This window comes from Saccopteryx leptura, chromosome 1, assembly GCF_036850995.1.
Source record: "Saccopteryx leptura isolate mSacLep1 chromosome 1, mSacLep1_pri_phased_curated, whole genome shotgun sequence".
Lineage (NCBI taxonomy): Eukaryota > Metazoa > Chordata > Mammalia > Chiroptera > Emballonuridae > Saccopteryx > Saccopteryx leptura.
Genome location: NC_089503.1, coordinates 248828757 through 248849662, shown reverse-complemented (window position 1 = coordinate 248849662; position 20906 = coordinate 248828757). Strand labels below are relative to the sequence as shown.

The 20906-nt window shown below is 45.3% G+C and overlaps 1 protein-coding gene across 1 annotated transcript; it reads right to left on the bottom strand.

Moving 5' to 3' along the window:
* Window positions 1-1912: 1912 nt before the first annotated feature.
* Window positions 1913-20692, bottom strand: ACSBG2 (acyl-CoA synthetase bubblegum family member 2). Its single transcript, XM_066344969.1, has 9 exons — window positions 20660-20692; window positions 19540-19689; window positions 13184-13360; window positions 10249-10430; window positions 9890-10123; window positions 5341-5558; window positions 2821-2960; window positions 2436-2682; window positions 1913-1986 (listed from the first exon to the last, which is right to left on the bottom strand). Exons 1-9 carry the CDS (start codon window positions 20690-20692, stop codon window positions 1913-1915), a joined length of 1455 nt encoding a protein of 484 aa, XP_066201066.1.
* Window positions 20693-20906: the final 214 nt, after the last annotated feature.

The window sequence follows — 20906 nt, the reverse complement described above, 5'->3', positions numbered from 1 at the left end:
ACCCACAAGGTCAGATTTTTCTTCTAAAACAGACAGTTCTTCATATACCTCCCCATAAGCTTCCCTTGGGAGGGGAACCTTCCTTTGGAAGGTGCATCGGAAATTCAAATAATTATGATGATCCTATCACTTCAAATGGTATTGGCAGGTCCCTATGAAGCACCTCTTCAACGAGAGACTGACACATACAGAATCTTCTTGAAAACAAGAGAAAGTCCCTACCCAGAGCAGTAACTCATGTATGAAGATGAGGTAGGTCTTCCTGTTGGTGACTAGAGAGAGGAGAAAGACAAGTTATCACATGGCAATCCTTGAAAAATGTATTCATTCTGTGAGGCCTCACAGTTACCATAAGATGAAAATATTCCCAAATGAATGGGCCTATTTATAAATTAGAATAACTTGAATCCCTGTCCAATGAACTTTGGAGCAGCACTGTCCAAGAAAAACAGCTTGTGAACCACCTAGTGTCCACAAAAAGAGGAACTGGTGAAATTGATTTAAATGATATATTTTATGTAACCCAGTATATCCAAAATATTATTCCAACATGTAATAAATATTTTAAAATATTTAAGGAGGTATTTTATGTTCTGAATTTGGTATTAAGCTTTCAAAACCCAATGCACAGTTTACACTGACAGTACACCTCAATTCAGATGTGTCACATTGTGGACAGTGGTGCTGGTATAGAGGGTCCATTTTCCATCCCCCAATCAGTGTCGATGATCTCTTACCCAAACGCAAAATGAAATTGGAAATGTTTCAAAAGATGAGGAATGATGTGTTTACCTGCTGGGCTCACCCACAGACTTTGACAAGTGAAGATGTGGAGTTGTTAAACCAATTAATGATGAAGAAAAGAAAACAGACTGTGGTGGTATTATGGGCTGCATTGTATCCCCTCCCTCCCAAATTTATATGTTGAAGTCCTAACCCCTTGTACCTCAAAATATGATTATTTGGAGACCGATATCTTTACCTACATAATCAAGTTAAAATGAGATCATTAGAGTGAGCCCCAATCCATGTGGCTGGGGTGTCCTTATCAAAAGGAGAATTTTGGGACACAGAGACATAGGGAGAAGATAGCATCTACTAGCCAAGGAGAGAGGCCTCAGAAGGAACCAGCCCTGCCCACACCTTGATCTCGGACTTCCAACCTCCAGAACTGTGAGAAAAAAATATTCCTACTGTTTAAAATCCCAAGTCTGTGGCACTTGGTTATAACAGCCCTAGTAGATAAATGCAGTGTGTTGGTTGGGGGCATCAGAGGGAATGATTTCACCATGAAAGGGCTACAAGTAGCTCTTAGGATAAATGACCATGCGTTCTACTCTGCCTGCACTGTGCATCTAGTAACTCATGGTGTCCTAGGGGCTCCTCTGGACAAAACTTGGGGGAAAGGAGAGGAAAAGGAGTGGGTTGCAGTAACTCAACTCTCCATCCCTTACCATCTGGGATGGGTCAACATAGCTCATTCCCTAGGTTCCTGACTAGTAGAACTACCCCCCCACCCACGCAAAGTTTCTGGCCAGAAAGCCTTCTCCAAATAAGCCACAATGAAACATTTGGATGTTTAATGAAAAACTCTAGTCCTACATGGGAAAATTGCTCTGCTCCATCTTTGAGACATGTGGAAAAGGCCAGAAGAACAACTAACAACTTTGGTGGCCAACCATGAACGAGTTTGTGTGCCCTGCCATGACTCTGGTAGAGCATGAGTTGAGGCCAGATACGACCCAGACCCATGGCAACTGAACGTGGATATATGTGCACACATGGCCTCTGCAGTTCAGCTGATAGACCCTGCCTGCCACACGGAGACTACCTCTGTCGGACTCCCTCGAGGCACAGCCCAGGAAAGTCAGTCTCACCATAGGGACAGCTAAGAGCAGCTCTGTCAGTCAAATCAGTGATAGAGGCTTTCGATTTGCTTTTTGTATTTCTCGGTTATGAAATGTCTCTTGATCTTTGCTGTTGGACCTATTGAGAAAAGAGAAGCCAGGTCAGTTGTAAAGATAAAAGTCCACATGCCCTGTGCATGACTAGACAATGGTCACATGGCTGGGGCTAGCTGGTGGCCCACTTCCTGTGTGCACCACCTTTGCCATCACTGGGGAGCAGTAAGTGACAAGGAGAGGTCAGATGGTGAGAGCTCACATGGAGCTATAGTAAGGAGTTTGGTTTTTCTTCCCAAAGTGGGGAATGTGGCTACATGGGTGGAAGGAGCTGTGTGCCTGTGTGCCTGTGATCGAAGGAACTGGGCACCAGTCAAATAGAGATGGCAGCTTCCCTCTCTCTGTCCCCAGCTGGTCCCACAGACCCTCTGATTCCCAGAATAGGGCATGTCTCCTCAGAGCCCGTATGGTCCTGGACACTAGCAAGGGCCCCGCCTCCAAGTGCCAAGACCACCAACTCTCCAGGCCACTCACCCAGCTCTCCGCCATTGATGGAAAAGTCTTTCTCCAAGATGACCCACTTCTGAATCCTCTGTGCATTAGAGGAGACTTCCTGGTTCACAGCGTCTATGCCTTTCTGGATGGCCATGTAGACCAGTGGGTCTCGTAGCTCCACGATCTCGGTCACAGTGGACGCGTTGCTGCCCAGCCTCCGGCACAGCTTGATGGCCTCTAAGCTCAGTTTGTCCAGTGGCTCTCCACTCAACCTGTTCATCTTACACTGCCCCAAGACACCCCTGTCACCACACCCAACACACACACTCCCCACCAGCCCTCAGGACCGAGGAGGAGATCCGGAACCTGCAGGGGTGCACCCTCTGGACGCTGGGGCAGAGATCCCGCAGGGCACCCACATTACCTTCAGCGTCAGCAGGACACTTAGAAACTTTTCCTTGTCACCCACTAACACGGCATTACTGACGATGGGAATCTTTTCTTTCACCATGTTCTCAATAGGAACAGGGGATATGTTCTCGCCGCCACTCGTGATGAGGATTTCTGGAACAGTGCACAGCTCCATGTGGGTTCACCCACAACAGTATGAAACCCCCACCCTCTTGAGGATCTGAGGGGACAGATATTGGCACAGATAGCCACTCATCTATAGAACCCCAGGAGCAGAAGAGGAACCCTGCCCTTCTCCAAGCCACAGACCCAAAGTCACTGCCCCTCCTCTCCTGTTTTTATTCTTTTTTTTTTTTTTTTTTTCTGAAGCTGGAAACAGGGAGGTAGTCAGACAGACTCCCACATGCGCCTGACCGGGATCCACCCGGCACGCCCACCAGGGAGCGATGCTCTGCCTATCCGGGGCGTTGCTCTGTCGTGACCAGAGCTACTCTAGTGCCTGGGGCAGAGGCCAAGGAGCCATCCCCAGCGCCTGGGCCATCTTTTGCTCCAATGGAGCCTTGGCTGCAGGAGGGGAAGAGAGAGACAGAGAGGAAGGAGAGGGGGAGGGGTGGAGAAGCAGATGGGTGCTTCTCCTGTGTGCCCTGGCCAGGAATCGAACCTCTACCACATGCCAGACCGACACTCTACCACTGAGCCAACCGGCCAGGGCCTCTCTCCTGTTTTCAAGTTTCTATGAAGTGTCCAAATCTTGTGCACTCCACCTGGACAGTGTCTAATTCATTATTGCCTATTTCTCAGTCCCTCATACCCTGGTCCAGACCCTCTAATGTCTCACTTGGAATATAGTGAAATGCTTCTGGCCATGTCCTGTCTCTCTGTCCGATTTTTCCATCACTTGGCAACCCCCCAAAAACTTAAGTCCAGTCTTACCCAGGGGTTTTGTGTCGCATCCCTAATTTTGATATGTCTAAAAAAAAGTTGTGTCACTTTTCCCCCCCGTAAACCTCTAATATTCTCTAAGAGCTCCTCCTCCTACCGCAGACACATTCTTCACTTGTTCTTTCATCTTGGGATGCAGGCTGCTTCCTGTTCCACGCACCCAAACTCTCTCCACCTCATCTCAGGATCTCGCAGTCACCTCGAGTGATGTCATTTTCATAGTAGTAATAATGATGGACATCGGTGGTGCTGTCTTCCCACTGATTCATCTGGATAATTGCACTGTGGTGTTACCTACTCTCCATCTTTATGTGATTTGGGCAGGTAAACAATAGGGTGAGCATGTGACCAGTTCTGACCTATCAGCATATTCCATCCTCTACAGTGATTCATTCTGAGATGGGACCCAGTGAGAGTCCGGACTAAAACTTTTGCTGAAACTATTGAGAATAATACACACACATCTCTTGGGGGTTAGGGTAAGCCCAGACTTTTGGCAGCCATCCTGTCACCAAGTGTGGAAAAGCTTCTTCAAGAATAGCCCCAACATAGAAGATAGCTCCATAAGAGAAGGATAAAGAGATTCATTGTGCCATTGTTTTGGCACCTGGATCCAGCCATGCCTGAAGCAAGAGACTTTTCAGTTTTGAAACAAGTTTCCCCTTTTCACTCAAACCTGTTTAAGAAGAGTTTTCTGTTGCTTATCATGGAAATAGTGCTAACACCGCCCACTTACTGAGTAGCTACTCCCTCTGTCAGGCTCAGGGTCAAATGCTTGGTCTGCATCAGAGGTTGGTAAACCATAGCCTACGAGCCAAATGCAGCCTTATGCCTGTTTTTGTATGGCCATGAGCCCAAAATGGATTTTACAATTTTAAATGGTGGGAAGGAAATCCAAAGAATAATAGTATTTATGATACAGGAAAATCACATGAGCCCTAACCAGAGAGCTTGTTCGGTTAGAGTGGCCCCAAAGTGCACAGGTTGCTGGTTCGTTCCGCAGTCAGGGCACGTACAGGAGCAAATCTGTGTTCCTGTCTCTCTCTTTCTCTCTTCCTCTCTCTCCCTCTCTCTCTAAAATCAATACACTTAAAAAAATGTTTAAAGAAAGTTATATGACCCTCATAGTGGCACACAGTCACACTCATTGTCTACATGTTGTCTGTGGCTGCGTCCGTGCTGTCCTTCTGCCAAGCTGTGCAGCTGCGACAGACCATATGTCCTGAAAATCCAAAAATATTTACAATTGGGCCCTTTACAGGAGAAGTTGGCCAATCCCTGTTCTAATTATTTCATTTCATCCTCATTTAATCATTATAATTTTGTAGATTATTATTATTCTCAAATTACAGGGGAAGAAACAGGTTTCAGGGCTGGAGTGGGCATCTTTCCCAGGTCCATCATGCCGAGAACCAGAAGCTGTGCACAAGGACAAAGCTGGGCTGTGCGGGACAGAGTGACCCTGTATATCCATGCTATGCACCCACAGGAGGAAGGGAGCTGAGGGCCCGTTTGTGCTGGGATGCCAGGCCCGTAGATGTTCAGGGTGGGCCTGCTTGCAGGAGACCCCTGCAGAGCCTGGCCCCAGTACCTTTGATGCGGCCAGTGATGTAGAGGAAACCATGGTTGTCCACGTGGCCTAAGTCCCCGGTATGTAGCCAGCCTTCCTCATCAATGACCTCCATGGTATCTTCCTGCCTTTCCAGGTAGCCCATAAAGATGTGCCGGCCCCAAATGCAGACCTCCCCAGTGCCATCATCGTTCTGCTGGTACAGCATGTTGTGACACCCGCTTATGACTTTGCCACAGCTGCCAGGGAATGGGAACGGGGAAACTGAGGCTTAGAAAGACAAGGTCACGGACACAGATCAGCCTGGGTCTGTAGCTCAGGCTCCTAACACTCTGCTCAGCTGGCCCAGGCTGGGTCTGTTTCTCTCATTCTCCCCAGGACCTGGGGGCATAAGAAGGTGTTTGTCAAATGAGGGAGAGAGAAAGTGTTTGATCCAGTGAGTCAAATTCTCAAATAGTTGGTGAACTGGGACACACAGAAGTTATAGGGTTGTTGTTTTGTTTGTTTGTTTTTGTATTTTTCTGAAGTTGGAAACGGGGAGGCAGTCAGACAGACTCCCGCATGCGCCCAACCAGGATCCACCTGGCACGCCCACCAGGGGGTGATGCTCTGCCCATCTGGGGCATCGCTCTGTTGCAACCAGAACCACTCTAGCGCCTGAGGCAGAGGCCACAGAGCCATCCTCAGTGCCCAGGCCAACTTTGCTCCAATGGAGCCTTGGCAGCGGGAGGGGAAGAGAGAGACAGAGAGGAAGGAGAGGGGGAGGGGTGGAGAAGCAGATGGGCGCTTCTCCTGTGTGCCCTGGCCAGGAATCTAACCAACCAGGCCGACACTCTACCACTGAGCCAACTGGCCAGCGCCCAGAAGTTATAGGTTTTAATCTCCACATTAAATGGGAGAAGGACAGAGTGCTTCTGGCTTAAGAATAGCAACAAAACCCCTCATCTTTTAGAAGACAGATAGATATATAGACCTGCAGGCAAAGACCAGGACAACAACCAGCATCTCTTCAGAGGTTAAAGTCACTTCTAACCTGGCCAGGTGGTGGCACAGTGGACAGAGCGTCAGAACCATATTTATGGGATGCGGAGGACCCAGGTTTGAAACCCTGAGGTCGCCAGCTTGAGTGCAGGCTCATCTGGCTTGAGCACGAGCTCACCAGCTTGAGTGTGGGGTTGCTAGCTTGAGCCCAAAGGTCGCTGGTTTGAAGTCCAAGGTTGCTGGCTTGAGGCCAAGGTTGCTGGCTTGAGGCCAAGGTTGCTGGCTTGATCAAGGGGTCACTGGCTTGGCTGGAGTCCCCCACCCCACCAAGGCACGTACGAGAAGCAACCAATGAACAACTAAAGTGATGTAACTGCAAGTTGATGTTTCTCATCTCTCTCCTTTCCTCTCTCAAAAAAAGAAAAATAAGTTACTTCCATAAGATAATAGCAATATCTGAAATCTAAATTCTTATAAGGCTTATTTTCCTAGAGATAACATTTGGGAGGGAAGCTTTGCTGAGATCTATTTCACTAGTAAAAGGGCCAGTGGCTTTAGGGCTAATTGTAGGGATTCCCTTAGTTTGCAAGAGAAAAAATAAGGTACGCCAAAGAAGCTCAAAATTTATTAAGAGCTTCCTTATGACTTCCCCACTGAAGGCCCTTCTAGGGATGTAGAAAAACACAGAAGCCATTAAGAAAAGGTTGATAAATTCAACCACATAAAGATAAAAAAAAAATTCTGCACAGCAAATATCACCTTAGCTAAAACTAAATTTCAATTATAAACCTAGGAGTAAAATATTTGCAACTCATAAAAAAACAAAAGGATGATTTTCCTAATATATAAAGAGTGCCAACAAACCAATAATAAAGGGACTGATAATCTAGTTTTAAAAGGAGGTAGATGATAGTGACAGATAGTTCAGAGGAAAGGAAATACAAATGGCTTTTAAACGTATGAAAAGATGTTTTTCAACTGCATTTACAATAAAAGGAATGTAAAGGTCAGTTGTGATGGGATACCATTTCCTCCAATTGATTTAGCAAAACATATGGTATATATACAAAGTATTCACTTTAGTGTTGTTTATGGTGACAAAAAAAAAAATGGAGAAAAAAAAGCCCTAAATATCCATCAAAAAAGGGACCAATTAAATAAATTATGCTATATCCACCCAGTGAAATACTATGCAGTTGTTAAAAACGAGGCAGCCAGCCTGACCTGTGGTGGCGCAGTGGATAAAGCGTCGACCTGGAAATGCTGAGGTCGCCCGTTCGAAACCCTGGGCTTGCCTGGTCAAGGCACATATGGGAGTTGATGCTTCCAGCTCCTCCCCCCCTTCTCTCTCTCTGTCTCTCCTCTCTCTCTCTCTCTCTCTGTCTCTCCCTCTACTCTCTGAAATGAATAAATAAAAAATAAAATAAATAAAATAAAAAAAAACGAGGCAGCCATTTGCCCTGATAGAAAACAGTCTCTACAAGAACCTCTTAGTAACCAAAACTTGTTGGTTCCTGAGTTTGGATGGTGTGAGTCAAAACTGAGTAGAAGTTTGTATTATGAATCCAGAGGGATATCATGTTTTGGTTCCTGAACTCATAGCAGAAAGGATGAGTTTTGTGTCCATTTTTATGTGGGAAATGCTTCCATTTGGGATAAAAGTGTATATGTAATGCATTCTTTTTTTTTTTTTTTTTTTAGTGAGAGAGACAGAGACAGAGAGACAGAGAGAGAGAGAGAGAGAGAGAAGGACAGACAGACAGACAGGGAGAGAGATGAGAAGAATCAATTCTTCGTTGAGGTACCTTAGTTGTTCATTGATTGCTTTCTCGTATGTGCCTTGACCAGGGGGCTCCAGCAGAGTGAGTGACCCCTTGCTCAAACCAGTGACCTTGGGCTCAAGCCAGTGACCTTGGGCTTCAAGCCAGCAACTTTTGGGCTCAAGCCAGCGACCATGGGGTCATGTCTATGATCCCACGCTCAAGCTGGTGAACCCATGCTCGAGCTGGTGAGCCCGTGCTCAAGCCAGATGAGCCTGTGCTCAAGCCGGTTTCAAACCTGTGTCCTCTGCATCCGAAGTTGACCCTCTATCCACTGCACCACTGCCTGGTCAGGCAATGCACTATTAATTTAAAAGACTATGGTGTAGTTATTTTGCCTCTTTGAGGGTGTTACGGATCAAATTGTGCCCACCTGTTTATATTTTGTATCTTTTTTTTTTATTTTGCATCTTAACTCCCAGTACCTCAGAATGTGAGCTAATTTGGAAACAGGATCCTTGCAGATGTAATTGAAATTAAGGTGAGATCATATTAGAGAAGCATGGCCCCAAATCCAGCATGACTGTTGTCTATAAAAAGGGGGCAGTGTGGACACAGACACACACACGAGGAGGTGCTATGTGAAAGTGAAGGCAGAGATTAGGATGATGCTCTATAAGCCAAAGGATGCTACAGGGTTCCTGTGAGCACCAGAAGCTGGGAGAGAGCATGGAACCCATTCTCACTCACAAGTTTTAGAAAGAACCAGCCCTGCAGACATCTTGATCTTGGACTTCTAGTCTCCAGATTGTGAGAAAATTAATTTCTGTTGTATAAGTTTGTGGGATCTTGTCATGGCAGCCCAGCAAACTCACCCAGGCTGAACAGGAGGTTTGGAGCAGGAGGAAGGGAACTTTTCACTCTATCATTTTATACCTGCTGATTTTTCTGTGTGCATGTGTTCCTTGTTGGAGTTTGTACCTTTCCTCCAGAGTTGGGACAGTGTCACCTCTCTTTAGGGAAGGAATACCCTTTTGTTTTGGTTAAACTCATTTGAGTTCTGCAGAAAACAGACCGCAGATAAGATTGTGGAGTGGAGAGGAAGAGATATTGAGGTACAAATCAAACTTACAAGTTAAAGTAAAAGGCAAGAGATGATTTGCAGATTAAGAAGATTGAAGTTTTTGCTAAATTTAAAGTCAGTGATGAAGATTCAAAGATGACGACAGAGTAGGCAGATGTTCCAATTGCCACCTCCCAGGACCAAATTGGATTACAACTTAATTTAAAGTCAGTGAAACCTGGCCAAGCATGACAGACAAACTGGCCTTGCACATAGCGGCAGGAAAGAAAGAGAGACACCCGGCAGGTTCTGTGAAAGAATCGGACTCTCAGACCCAGAGTGGACCCTGCCTTTGGTATTCTTACTGTTTCAGAATTACTAGGTTCAATCCTACAGCCTGGGAGAAAGCCAGAAAAGGCCCATGGACGTGTTTGAGAGGGAGCGTCACGGAGATAAAGGGCCCTGAGGTCCCAGCAGGTGAACCTGGTGAGTAAGCGCAGGTGGTCCTTCTGGAGGCAGAGCTCACCAGTGGCTATCAGGGGGAGACCATGCAACGTTCTGAGAGCCCTTCCCTTCGTCAGTGGACTCTCAACAACTGGGACTTCCCCCGGTTATGAAGATTTGGGGCTTGGGAGCAGGAGAACAGGGATCCTTCTGGAGACACCAAGTCAGGATTCATCTTAGCCCAGAGGCCCAACCACCTCCCATCTTCTTTCCCTGGGCCTGTGTTGCTGAAGGACTGGGGGTCTGTTCAGGAGGCCAGTACCTTAAAATCCGGTAGTCAGCCTGAGTAGTCACAGTGTGAGGTCCTGAGCTTTCACTCATACCATACATCTCGCCTATAGGCATGTCCAGGCTTAAAAAGAACTCAGAAGTCTGTGTGCTGAGGGGTGCAGCGCCGCTAATTAGAAGGTGGCAGTGATCAAGGCCAAGGGCATTCCTGACTTTGCTGAACACAAGTGCCTTCGCCATGTGGTAACTTAAGGTGGTGTCATTTGTCCTGTGAACAATGCCAAGGAAAGCTCTATAGCCATGAATCCAAACAGGATGGTGGGTCCCAGGTGGAGAAGGCTGAGCCCCTCACCCACCACCGTCCCCACCCAACCCACTGGGCCCTTCACTTACCCCAACATCTTTTTTGTATTGATCTTTAGGCCAATAGTTCTTGCCCATGAAAACACCTTCCTCTTCAAGTTTGAAGATTTGACACCACTTTCAATTATCTTCTCCTGCATCTTCTCCCAAATTCGGGGCACCCCCAGGAAAACAGTAGGCTGTACCTCCTTCAGAGTGCTGACCAAGGTGCCCTGCATGGGACAGAGCTGGGTTAGCCGTACCTAAACCTTTCATGGACCCCAGATGTCCACCTCAGCCCAGCCACTCAATTCAGCCCAGGACATCCCTCTCTTGGCTGATTGGATAAGGTGAGCTCCTGGCCCAAGCAAGCTAATCCATTGACTGTTTGGCAGCCAATTAGATCTCTCTCTAGGATGGAAAGTGGCAGACTGGTTAAAAATAAAATAAAAAAATCTGTTGGCCAAGCATGCAATGGAATATTTTACAACTGTTAAAAATTCTCCCCCAAACTGACCTATAGGTTCAATGCAATCCCTATCAAAATCCAGGCAGGCCTGTTTATTCATATTAACAAGCTGATCTTAAAATTGATATGGAAATGCAGGGGGCCTAGAATAGCCAAAGTTATTTTGGAAAGGAACAAAATCGGAAAAACTGCTACTTGATTTTGAAATTTATTATAAAATAGGATGATCAACCATCCCAGTTTTCCCAAACTAAAGGAGTTCCTGGAATGTAGAATTTTCAGTTACAAAACTGGGAAAGCCCCCAGCAAACTGGGACAAGATAGCCATCCTACCATAAAGCCAGGAAAACCAAATCAGTATGGTTTTGGTGTAAGAATAGACATATAGCTCAATGGAACTTCTAGAATATCAAACCCAGAGATAGATCATCACATTTGTAATCAATTAACATTCAATCAAACTGCCAAAGCAATTGAATGGTGTAAGATATTCGTATCCCCAAAAAATGAAAAAAGAGCTTAACTTATAGCCTTAATTTTTACCAAAGAGAAAAGTAAACCCAAAATGGATTACCAATATAATATGTAAGAACTAAAACTGAAAGGCTTGTAGAAGAACACAGAAGAAAATCTCTGCGACCTTGGAATGGGCAAAGATTCTTATATACAACACCAAAAGCATGAAAAAAAAAGAAAAACAAAGAAAGAACTAGGACTTCAGAGTCAAAACGAAAAGACAAATCACAGATCCGGGAGGAAGTATTTGCAAATTATATATTTAAGAAATAATTTATATCCAGAATGTATAAAGAACCCTTAAAGTTTGACAATAGGAAGATATGCAACCACATTTTTATTTTTATCTATTTATTTTTAATTTTTGACAGAGACAAAGAGAGAGAGTCAGAGAGAGAGACAGATAGGGACAGACAGGCAGGAAGGGAGAGAGATGAGAAGCATCAATTCTTCATTGTGGCTCCTTAGTTGTTCATTGATTGTTTTCTCATATGGGCCTTGACCAGGGGTGGGGGGATTACAACAGAGCGGATGACCCCTTTCTCAAGCCAACAACTTTGTGCTCAAGCCAGCGACCTTGGGCTCAAGCCAGCGACCTTTGGACTCAAGCCAGTGACCATGGTGTCATATCTATGATCCCATGCTCAAGCCAGCGACCCCGTGCTCAAGCTGGATAAGTCTGTGCTCAAGCTGGCAACCTCAAAGTTTTGAACCTGGGTCCTCCATGTCTCAGTCCGGTGCTCTATCCACTGCACCACTGCTTGGTCAGGCTGCAACCACATGGGCAAAAAGATGTGAATGGACATTTTCTCAGAGAATATATACAAATGGCCAATAAGCACATGAAAACTTCTCCGCCATGAGTCATTAGGCAAATGCCAATGAAAAGGGTGAGATACCACTTTACATCCATCAGGATAATCACAATAATGAAGATGACATGTGAGTGAGGAGGAGAAACTGGAACTCACGTATACTTCTGGTGGGAATATAAAGTGGTGCGGCCACTTTGGGAAAGCCTGTCAGTTCCTTAAACTGTGAAAGCACCTTTCTCAGCTGTCAGGTTGATTATTTCAAGTTTTTGGTGACATTACAGGGTTGATAAGGATGTAGGAGAATGGGGCCTTCTCAGGTCCTGTAGGTGAGTGCATGTGTATACATTATGTATTCAGCCAAAAACTATTTATTTATTTATTTATTTTTAAATAATTTTTTTAAATTTTATTTATTCATTTTAGAGAGGATAGAGAAAGAGAGAGAGAGAAGGAGAGAGAGAGGAGAGAGAGAGAGAGAGAGAAGGTGGGGAGGAGCTGGAAGCATCAACTCCCATATGTGCCTTGTCCAGGCAAGCCCAGGGTTTTGAACTGGCGACCTCAGCATTTCCAGGTCGACGCTTTATCCACTGCGCCACCACAGGTCAGGCCAAAAAAACTATTTATTGAGTAACTACTACATCTCAAACACTAAACTTGGGGGATGTGAGAAGGGCCAAGAAAAAATTTAAGCAGAGAACTAAATGACAAGGAGTTATCACTCACACAAAGAACAGAAAAATGAACCTTCTAGGAGGAGTTGCAAAAGGTCCTACGACAGCCTGTTTGATAGAGTGTGGAAGGGACAGTTATGGCATCTCGTAGATATTCACATCCTAACCCCCTGAACCTGTGAATATGTTATCTTTCATGGCAAAAGAGACTTTACATATGTGATTAGGGCCTTGAGATAGGTTTGGTTTTTGGAGTTTGGGAAAGTTGGGAATACTGTCTTAAAAATAAAAAAGAACTACACACACATTGCGCTTCCAGTACCCCTCACATCTTAGTCTTGGGTTGTTCAGTGTACAATCTACATAACCATACGTGGATGCCCTGACACGGGTAAAAATAAAAACTACAAGAATGTGGTCAACTGTTTTCAATAATGCTAAATGAAGCGTAAAATTAAACAGAGAAGGAAGCACTGGAACTGGGGCTTTAATGAAACCATCCCCATCAGCCTTACTTTGAAAGCATCCGGTTGAGCAAAGTAGATGAATGCCCCGATCTTCATGGGTACCCAGACATCTATCATCTGAGCTGCAATGTGGCTGAGGGGAAGATAGCTAACCACCACCTCCTGCTTTTCTGGGGCGCCAGACAGGCCACAGTCCTTCGCCAGCATCCCGGCCAACCACGTGATCTGGAACAAAAGTGGGGTTTACAATCCAGGATGCCTCATCCTGGCTGGACAGCCACTTATATGCAATTCTTTAACAAACACAAAGCATCTACTAGGAGGTGGGCACCACTCTCATCCTTTACAAGCATTAAGTTGTTTCATCCTCATCATAACACGCTGGGGTCAGTAAGTACAATTACCCCTATTTTATGACAGAAAACAGAAGCACATAGAGTCAACTAATTTGCCTGCGGCTGGAAGGAGTTTTAAAACTCAGCGGCAGCTAGAAAGCAATCAATGAACAACTAAAGCGCCACAACGAAGAATTGATGCTTGTTATCTCTCTCTGTTCCTGTCTCTCTGTCCCTATCTATCCCTCCCTCTGACTCTCTCTCTGTCTCTGTAAAAAAAAAAAAAAAAAAAAAGACAAAAAGCTCAGTGGCAGCTTTTTGGGGTTAAATAGACACCCTGGGTCCAACAACAGATCCTAGAGTCAGAATATCTACCTGGAAAGTCAGAAGTCTGAAGGATTCAGTTAAGTATCCGTGAATCAAATTCTGACTCCTCCATTTGCTAGCTGGGTGACCCTAGGCTATTTGTTTAAAATCCCTTGCAGCCTCTATTTCCTCATCTGTAAAGTGGGCAGAGAGCTGTCTCCTGTCTTGTATAAAATTCTGGAACCAATATTGTTCAACAAAGAGGCCACCCATAATCCCATCCCATAAACACCCAACAACTAACATATTAATGTTTTTCTTTCTCCAATGCATACAGTGATGTAAAGTTTTAGTGTATAATTTTGTAGTCTGTATTTCTCTCTGGTATCATAAATTTCTTGTGAGCAGTTACTTCATTAATCCAGCCACATGGGTTTCTGTGCTGTTTCTCCAATACATCAGGCAGGATCTAGCCTCAGGGCCTTTGCACTGGCTGTTCTCGCTGCCTGGACTGCTGTTCTTCCAGCTTTCCCCATGACTGACTCCTCACATGTTAAGTTTCTGCTTAAATATCACTAAGATCTAATTCTCTAGGTATCATTCACTATAACCTGAATGGCTTTCTTTATTTTATTTAATTTTTTTTTTATTCCCATCCTTGTACCACCCCCTCATCCTTTGGCAACCATCAGCTTGTTCTCTGTACCTATGGGTGGGTCTGTTTCTGTTTTGTCTGTGCACTTATTTTGTTCTTCAGATTCCACATAAAAGTAAAATCATGTGATATTTGTCTTTCTCTATCTGACTTATTTCATTTGGCATAATTCCCTCTAGGTCCATCTATGTTGTCACAAATGGCAAGCTTTCATTCTTTTTTATGGCTGAGTAACATTCCATTACATATATAAATAAATATATACCACATCTTCTTTATCCAATTGTCTACTGATGGACATTCTTAGGTTGTTTTCATATCTTGGCTATTGTAAATAACACTACAATGGACATAGGGGTGTATATGTCTTTTCAAATTAGTATTTTGATTCTTTTTTTTTGGTGACAGAAACAGAGAGAGATATAGAGAGGGACAGACAGATAGGAAGGGAGAGAGATGAGAAGCCTCAATTCTTCATTGTAGCACCTTAGTTGTTTATCGATTGCTTTCTCATATGTGCCTTGATGGGGGGTGGGGGTGGGGGCTCCAGCAGAGCCAGAAAGCCCTTGCTCGAGCCAGTGACTGTGGGCTGAAGCCCCAGCGACCATGGGGTCATGCCTATGATCCCACGCTCAAGCCAGCAACCTCACGCTCAAGCTGGTGAGGCCACGTTCAAGCCATATGAGCCCACACTCAACCCGGTGACCTCAGGGTTTCGAACCTGGGTCCTCCACGTCCCAGTCCAATGCTCTATCTACTGTGCCATCATCTGGTCAGGCATGATTTTGGATTCTTTGGATAAATACCCATATGATAGTTTTATTTTTAATTTTTTGAGTAACTCCCATACTTGTTTCCTTGGTGGCTGCACCAATTTACAGTCCCACCAACAGTGCACAAGGAGGGTCCTTTTTCTCCACATCCACGCCAGCACTTGTTCTTTGTTGATTTTTTGATGATAGCCAATCCGACAGGGGTGAAGGGATATCTTACGGTGGTTTTGATTTGCAGTTCCCTGATGATTAGTGATGATGAGCATCTTCTGATGTGTCTGTTGGCCATCTGGCTGTCATCTTGGAGATCAAATGGTTTTATATGTTCATTCCCTTTCTGTTTTCCTGAGGGCCACAACTGAGCTTGTTTTGTTCAATGCTGTATCACCAGTACATAGTACAAGCTTAATACATTTTTGTTGAATGAATGAATGAGGAAACAGAAGTGATTAAGTGTGGTAATGTATGCAAAACACCTGGCCCATAGTAGGCCCTCAAGATTAGTCCCACTTCCCTCTCTGGGCCTTAGGATGAAGGGATTTTACTTCTGTTCTATAAGCCCTGTCACTCACAGCCTGTGCTCCAACGCGCCCCACACCCATTTACTGAGGGAAAGGGCTCAGCGTGTGTGAACTGTGTACAGTGTAGGCACTCCTGGGTTCAGATCCTGGCTCAGACCTTTCTTGGTTCTGTGACCTTGAGCAAGTCATTTCCCTTCTCTGAGCCTTTCTTTCCCCATCTGTGGAAAGCATGAACAACACAACTTACCTCTTGGGGTTTTTGTGAGAAATCAACATGTGTTTTTCTCAGTGTGTTAAATAGTTACTACCCTATAAATGGGAGAAACTTTGAGCTATTGATATATGTTGAGAATATTGGGCTAGCTTTAAGTTCTTACTATAAAGAGGATGATGATGACTTAAAAACTAACAATAGCTATCACTGATATGGCTCATTGTGTGCCAGGCATTGTTCTAAGCATTCTATTTATGTGTGGTGGGTTAAAGACAGCAGCAAATTCTCTGCCACCCTCCTACTCAAAGCCTGAGTCTGTTTTCTTTTCCTTTCACAGGACTGGCCTGGCGACTTGTTGACCAACAGAATGGAGCAAAATGACAATGTAATTTCTGATGTTGAGCCTTCATAGACTGCAGCTTCTGTGTTGGTATAAGGAGATGTTTGCTCTGGGGGGAGCCAGCCACCATGTTAAGCAGTTCAACAACCTTGAGCCACTGTGCTGTGAAGATGCCCAAGCTGCGAGACACATGAGTAAAGTCCTTCTTGGACTTTCCTGCCTGGCCCAAACAACAGCTGAATACAGCTGAGTGACCCCAGCTGACACTGCATGGGGCAGAAGAAACACCCCATTGGGCTCTGTCCAAATTCCAAACCCAGATATAACACACTGTTGGTGTTTAAAGTTGCTAAGTTCTAGAATGGCTTGTTACGCAGCAGTAGCTAACTGACACGGTATATGAAAGAATTTAACCTTCGTGGCCATTCTAAGAGTAGAAACCATTCTCGTCTCTGTTTTACAGATGGGGAAAGTGAGATCCAAAGGAGTTAAGGAACTTATCCCAGGTCACACAACTAGCAAGTAGGAGAGCCAGGATGCAACCCAAAGCTTCACTCCAGGGTTTATGCTTGTCATACCAATGTTACGAAATTATCTCACCAGATATAAGAACACTGAGAGTATAAATACTGGTCAGGGTCTGGTGAGAGTTTAATAAAATGCCTTTCATTTATTCATTCCACAAAAGTGGACTGAGTCTCCTTTGTGCCAGGAACTGGAGATACAACAGTGAACAAAACAGACAACCCCCTGCTCTCAAGTAGCTGATGGCCATGGTAAACAAATGACTGTATGACAGTGTAAGAGAAATATCAGCCAGAGGAGAATGAAGGATCAAATGAGATGGTTTACTGTTTGCTATTTTAAACATGGTAGTCGGGGAGGGCTTCCTGATGGAAGAAATGTCTGAACAGGGACTGGAAGGAGGTAAAGAAGCATGCTGGGTAGCTCTCTGATATGCAGAGGGAATGGCCAGTGTAAATGTCAGGTGTGCTGGTAACTATTAAGTTAGGTTGGGGGGAAAGCCCTTATAAAGTAGAAAATCTTCATTTTAAAACTAGCACTCTTTCTGACGCATGAAGAGAACCAACATGGCCAGTTGGGTGCGTGTCCTGCCAGACATTTTTCTGCTTTTAAAACTTACACAAGTTGCAAATCACTTGGAGCCTTTTTTAGTTTTTTTTTTTTTTTTTTTCTTTTTTTTCATTTTTCTGAAGCTAGAAACAGGGAGAGACAGTCAGACAGACTCCCGCATGCGCCCGACCGGGATCCACCCGGCAAGCCCACCATGGGGCGATGCTCTGCCCACCAGGGGGCAATGCTCTGCCCATCCTGGGCGTCGCCATGTTGCGACCAGAGCCACTCTAGCGCCTGAGGCAGAGGCCACAGAGCCATCCCCAGCGCCCGGGCCATTTTGCTCCAATGGAGCCTTGGCTGCGGGAGGGGAAGAGAGAGACAGAGAGGAAAGCGCAGCGGAGGGGTGGAGAAGCAAATGGGCGCTTCTCCTGTGTGCCCTGGCCGGGAATCGAACCCGGGTCCTCTGCACGCTAGGCCGACACTCTACCACTGAGCCAACCAGCCAGGGCGCCTTTTTTAGTTTTTAACAAAATTCATGGCCCTAGTCGGTTGGCTCAGTGGATAGAGCTTCGGCCTGGCATATGGGCATCCCAAATTTGATTTCTGGTCAGGGCACATCTGCTTTTCTTCCGCTCCCTCTCCCCCTTCTTTCCCTCTTCCCCTCCCAGAGCCAGTGGCTCGGTTGGTTCAAGCTTTAGCCTGGGCACTGAGGATAGCTAAGCTGATTGATTCAAGCATTGGCTCTAGATAGGGGTTGCCAGATGGATCCTGGTTGGGGTGCATATGGGAGTCTGTTTCACTACCTCCGGTCCTCTCATTTAAAAAAAATTATATTGTATTCTGTATACTATTCTGTAACTACTTTTAAGTGTTCATACTGCCTATTTAAATATCTTTGTACATTAGCCACACAGATCTACAGTATAGTTAGAAATGTGAACAGTGGAGCCAGCTTGCCTAGGTTCAAATCCTGAATCTGCTCACAGATTGCTTGCTGTGTGACCTGGGCCAAGTAATTCAACCTCCATGTGCTTCAATTTCTCATCTGGAAAAATATCATCTGGCCTGACCAGGCAGTGGCACAGTGGATAGAGCGTTGGACTGGGATGTGGAGGACCCAGGTTCAAAACCCCAAGGTCACTGGTCATAGGCATGACTCTATGGTCACTGGCTTGAGCCCAAGGTCTCTGGCTTGAGCCCAAGTTCACTGGCTTGAGCAAGGGGTCACTCACTGTGCTGTAGCCCCCCAGTCAAGGCACCGCCCCAGGCAGTGGCGCAATGGATAGAGCGTTGAACTGGGATGTGGAGGACCCAGGTTTGAGACCCTGAGGTGCCAGCTTGAACATGGGCTCATCTGGTTTGAGCAAAAGCTCACCAACTTGGACCCAAAGTTGCTGGCTTGAGCAAGGGGTTACTTGGTGTGTTGTAGCCCCACGGTCAAGGCACATATGAGAAAGCAATCAATGAACAACTAAGGTGTTGCAACAAAAAACTAATGATTGATGCTTCTCATCTCTCTCTGTTCCTGTCTGTCTGTACCTATCTATCCCTCTCTCTGACCAAAAAAAAAAAAAAAAGATACAAAAATTTTCATTACCCCCCAAAATTTCCACATGTCCCTTTGTGATGCCTCCCTCAGGCCCCTCCTTGGGTGACCACTGACCTGTTTTCAGTCCCTATAGATAAATTTGAGTTTCTAGGGTTTTCTATAAGTGACATCTTTTAGCATGTATTCCCTTTTGTTTCCTAACAGTTATCTTAATTACCATCAGTCTTGGACTCCATCCAGACATATCTAAGTGTTTCCCAAACAGGCAGCCTTCACCTACTTAATCAAACATGGTTCTAAGCTCTTTGAAAATATTAACTTACATCATCATCAGAACAACTATTATTGTACAGTACAGATGAGAAAACTGAGACTTGAAGATGTTATATATGTTGCTCAATATCACAGAGGCAGGTTTGGACCTGGGTCTAATCCAAAGTCCATGATCTCAACCCCTGCACTCTGCTGGCCCCTCATAAATGTCCATGTGACTCTCTATAGGCCACTGGTTATGGGCTGTGTGCTAGACCCCCAAATGCCACCCTGCTCCTGTGGGTCTTGAAGGCCACTGCCCTTGAGTGAAGGGATTCTGGATGCTACCACGCTGGTTACTGCAGGCAGAGACAGCACTTACATTGTCATGGCTGAGCATCACTCCTTTGGGGTTGCCTGTAGTCCCAGAAGTGTAGATGAGTACAGCACACTGATTGACCTTCTGGCTCGCTATGATCTGGTCCAGCTGGAAATCAGAGATGCTATTACCAAGTTCCATGAAATCATCCCACTGTGGAAAGAAAAGACAAGCCGGGGTGGGGGCCAGACTCAGGAAGTGTGAAAAGTGACCTCAGAATGTCAAGTATCCCTTTTCCCCAGTCATATTTTGTCCCACTGGCTTCTCCTAAAGCAAAGGTTTAGTTAGGATTACCAGTCTTGATTCCTCTTACAAAAGCTATTGTTTCAACTGGAGGGTGCTACTGGAATCTAGTGGGTAGAGACCAGGAATGCTGCTCAACATCCTACAATGCACATTGTTTGCTCTGGGTTCCTGCACTCTCAGGCAGGCCACCTCAGCTCCCTGTGTCTCAGTTTCCTCATTCATAATATGGAAATGATATCAGAACACAACTTCTTGGGTTGTTCTAAGCAGTAAATAAATTAATATATATAAAATGCTTAGACAGTAGAGTTTGATATTATTTGATCTCTGCCTTCCCAGCTTTTACTCCGCACCCCAAATTTCTTGGTGACTGGATGGATGGGGCCTACTCCACCCTCAATTCCAGAAGTCAGTCCTGATTGGTTTAAGGCAGAGGATTTCATTTGCATGAGCCACAGTGATTGGATTGGGTCTGGGCATGTGACCTTAGCTGGTCCAATCACAATGAAAGTCAGGGCCTTTGCTGGAAGTGCTATCTAGACAAGAATGAGTGAAAATGTAACCCTTGGGAACTACTGGACCATCTCAGGACTATGGGAGAAAACAAGCGTAGAGTGGAGTCAAGAAACTAAGAGGGCAAAATGGAGATTGGGTCACAATTGAACTCCTAGTTCCAGCCATGCCTGAAATCCACACCCTGAGTTGTAGTCACAGGAGTCAACAAATTATCCTTTTGCTTAAACTCCACTCTTCATTAAAAAAAAGTCTCTAAGGCCTGCGCACTTCCTTTGTGGAACCTGGCCCTCTCTCTTGCTCACTATCCACTTCCTTTGAGAGTCCCACCGTCCCCTCTGCTCTGTGCCCCTCCCACACTTACAGAATACAGGTTATTTTTATTGCTCTCCTTCATTGGCAGCCTGTACTGGACAATCGCTTTTAGGGTCTCCATCTGGCTCTGTGGAATCTGAAAGAAAGTTCAGCATGGGCCTCATGGCAACCCAGCCCTGGGAAAGACAGAAACTGGATGGTTGTCCCAAGCTCTTTCCTACTACAACCCTAGTGCCTTTTTATCCCCTCTTTTTCTTTTCTGTGAAGTGGTGCTTCTTGTCTTGACTGACTTAGGA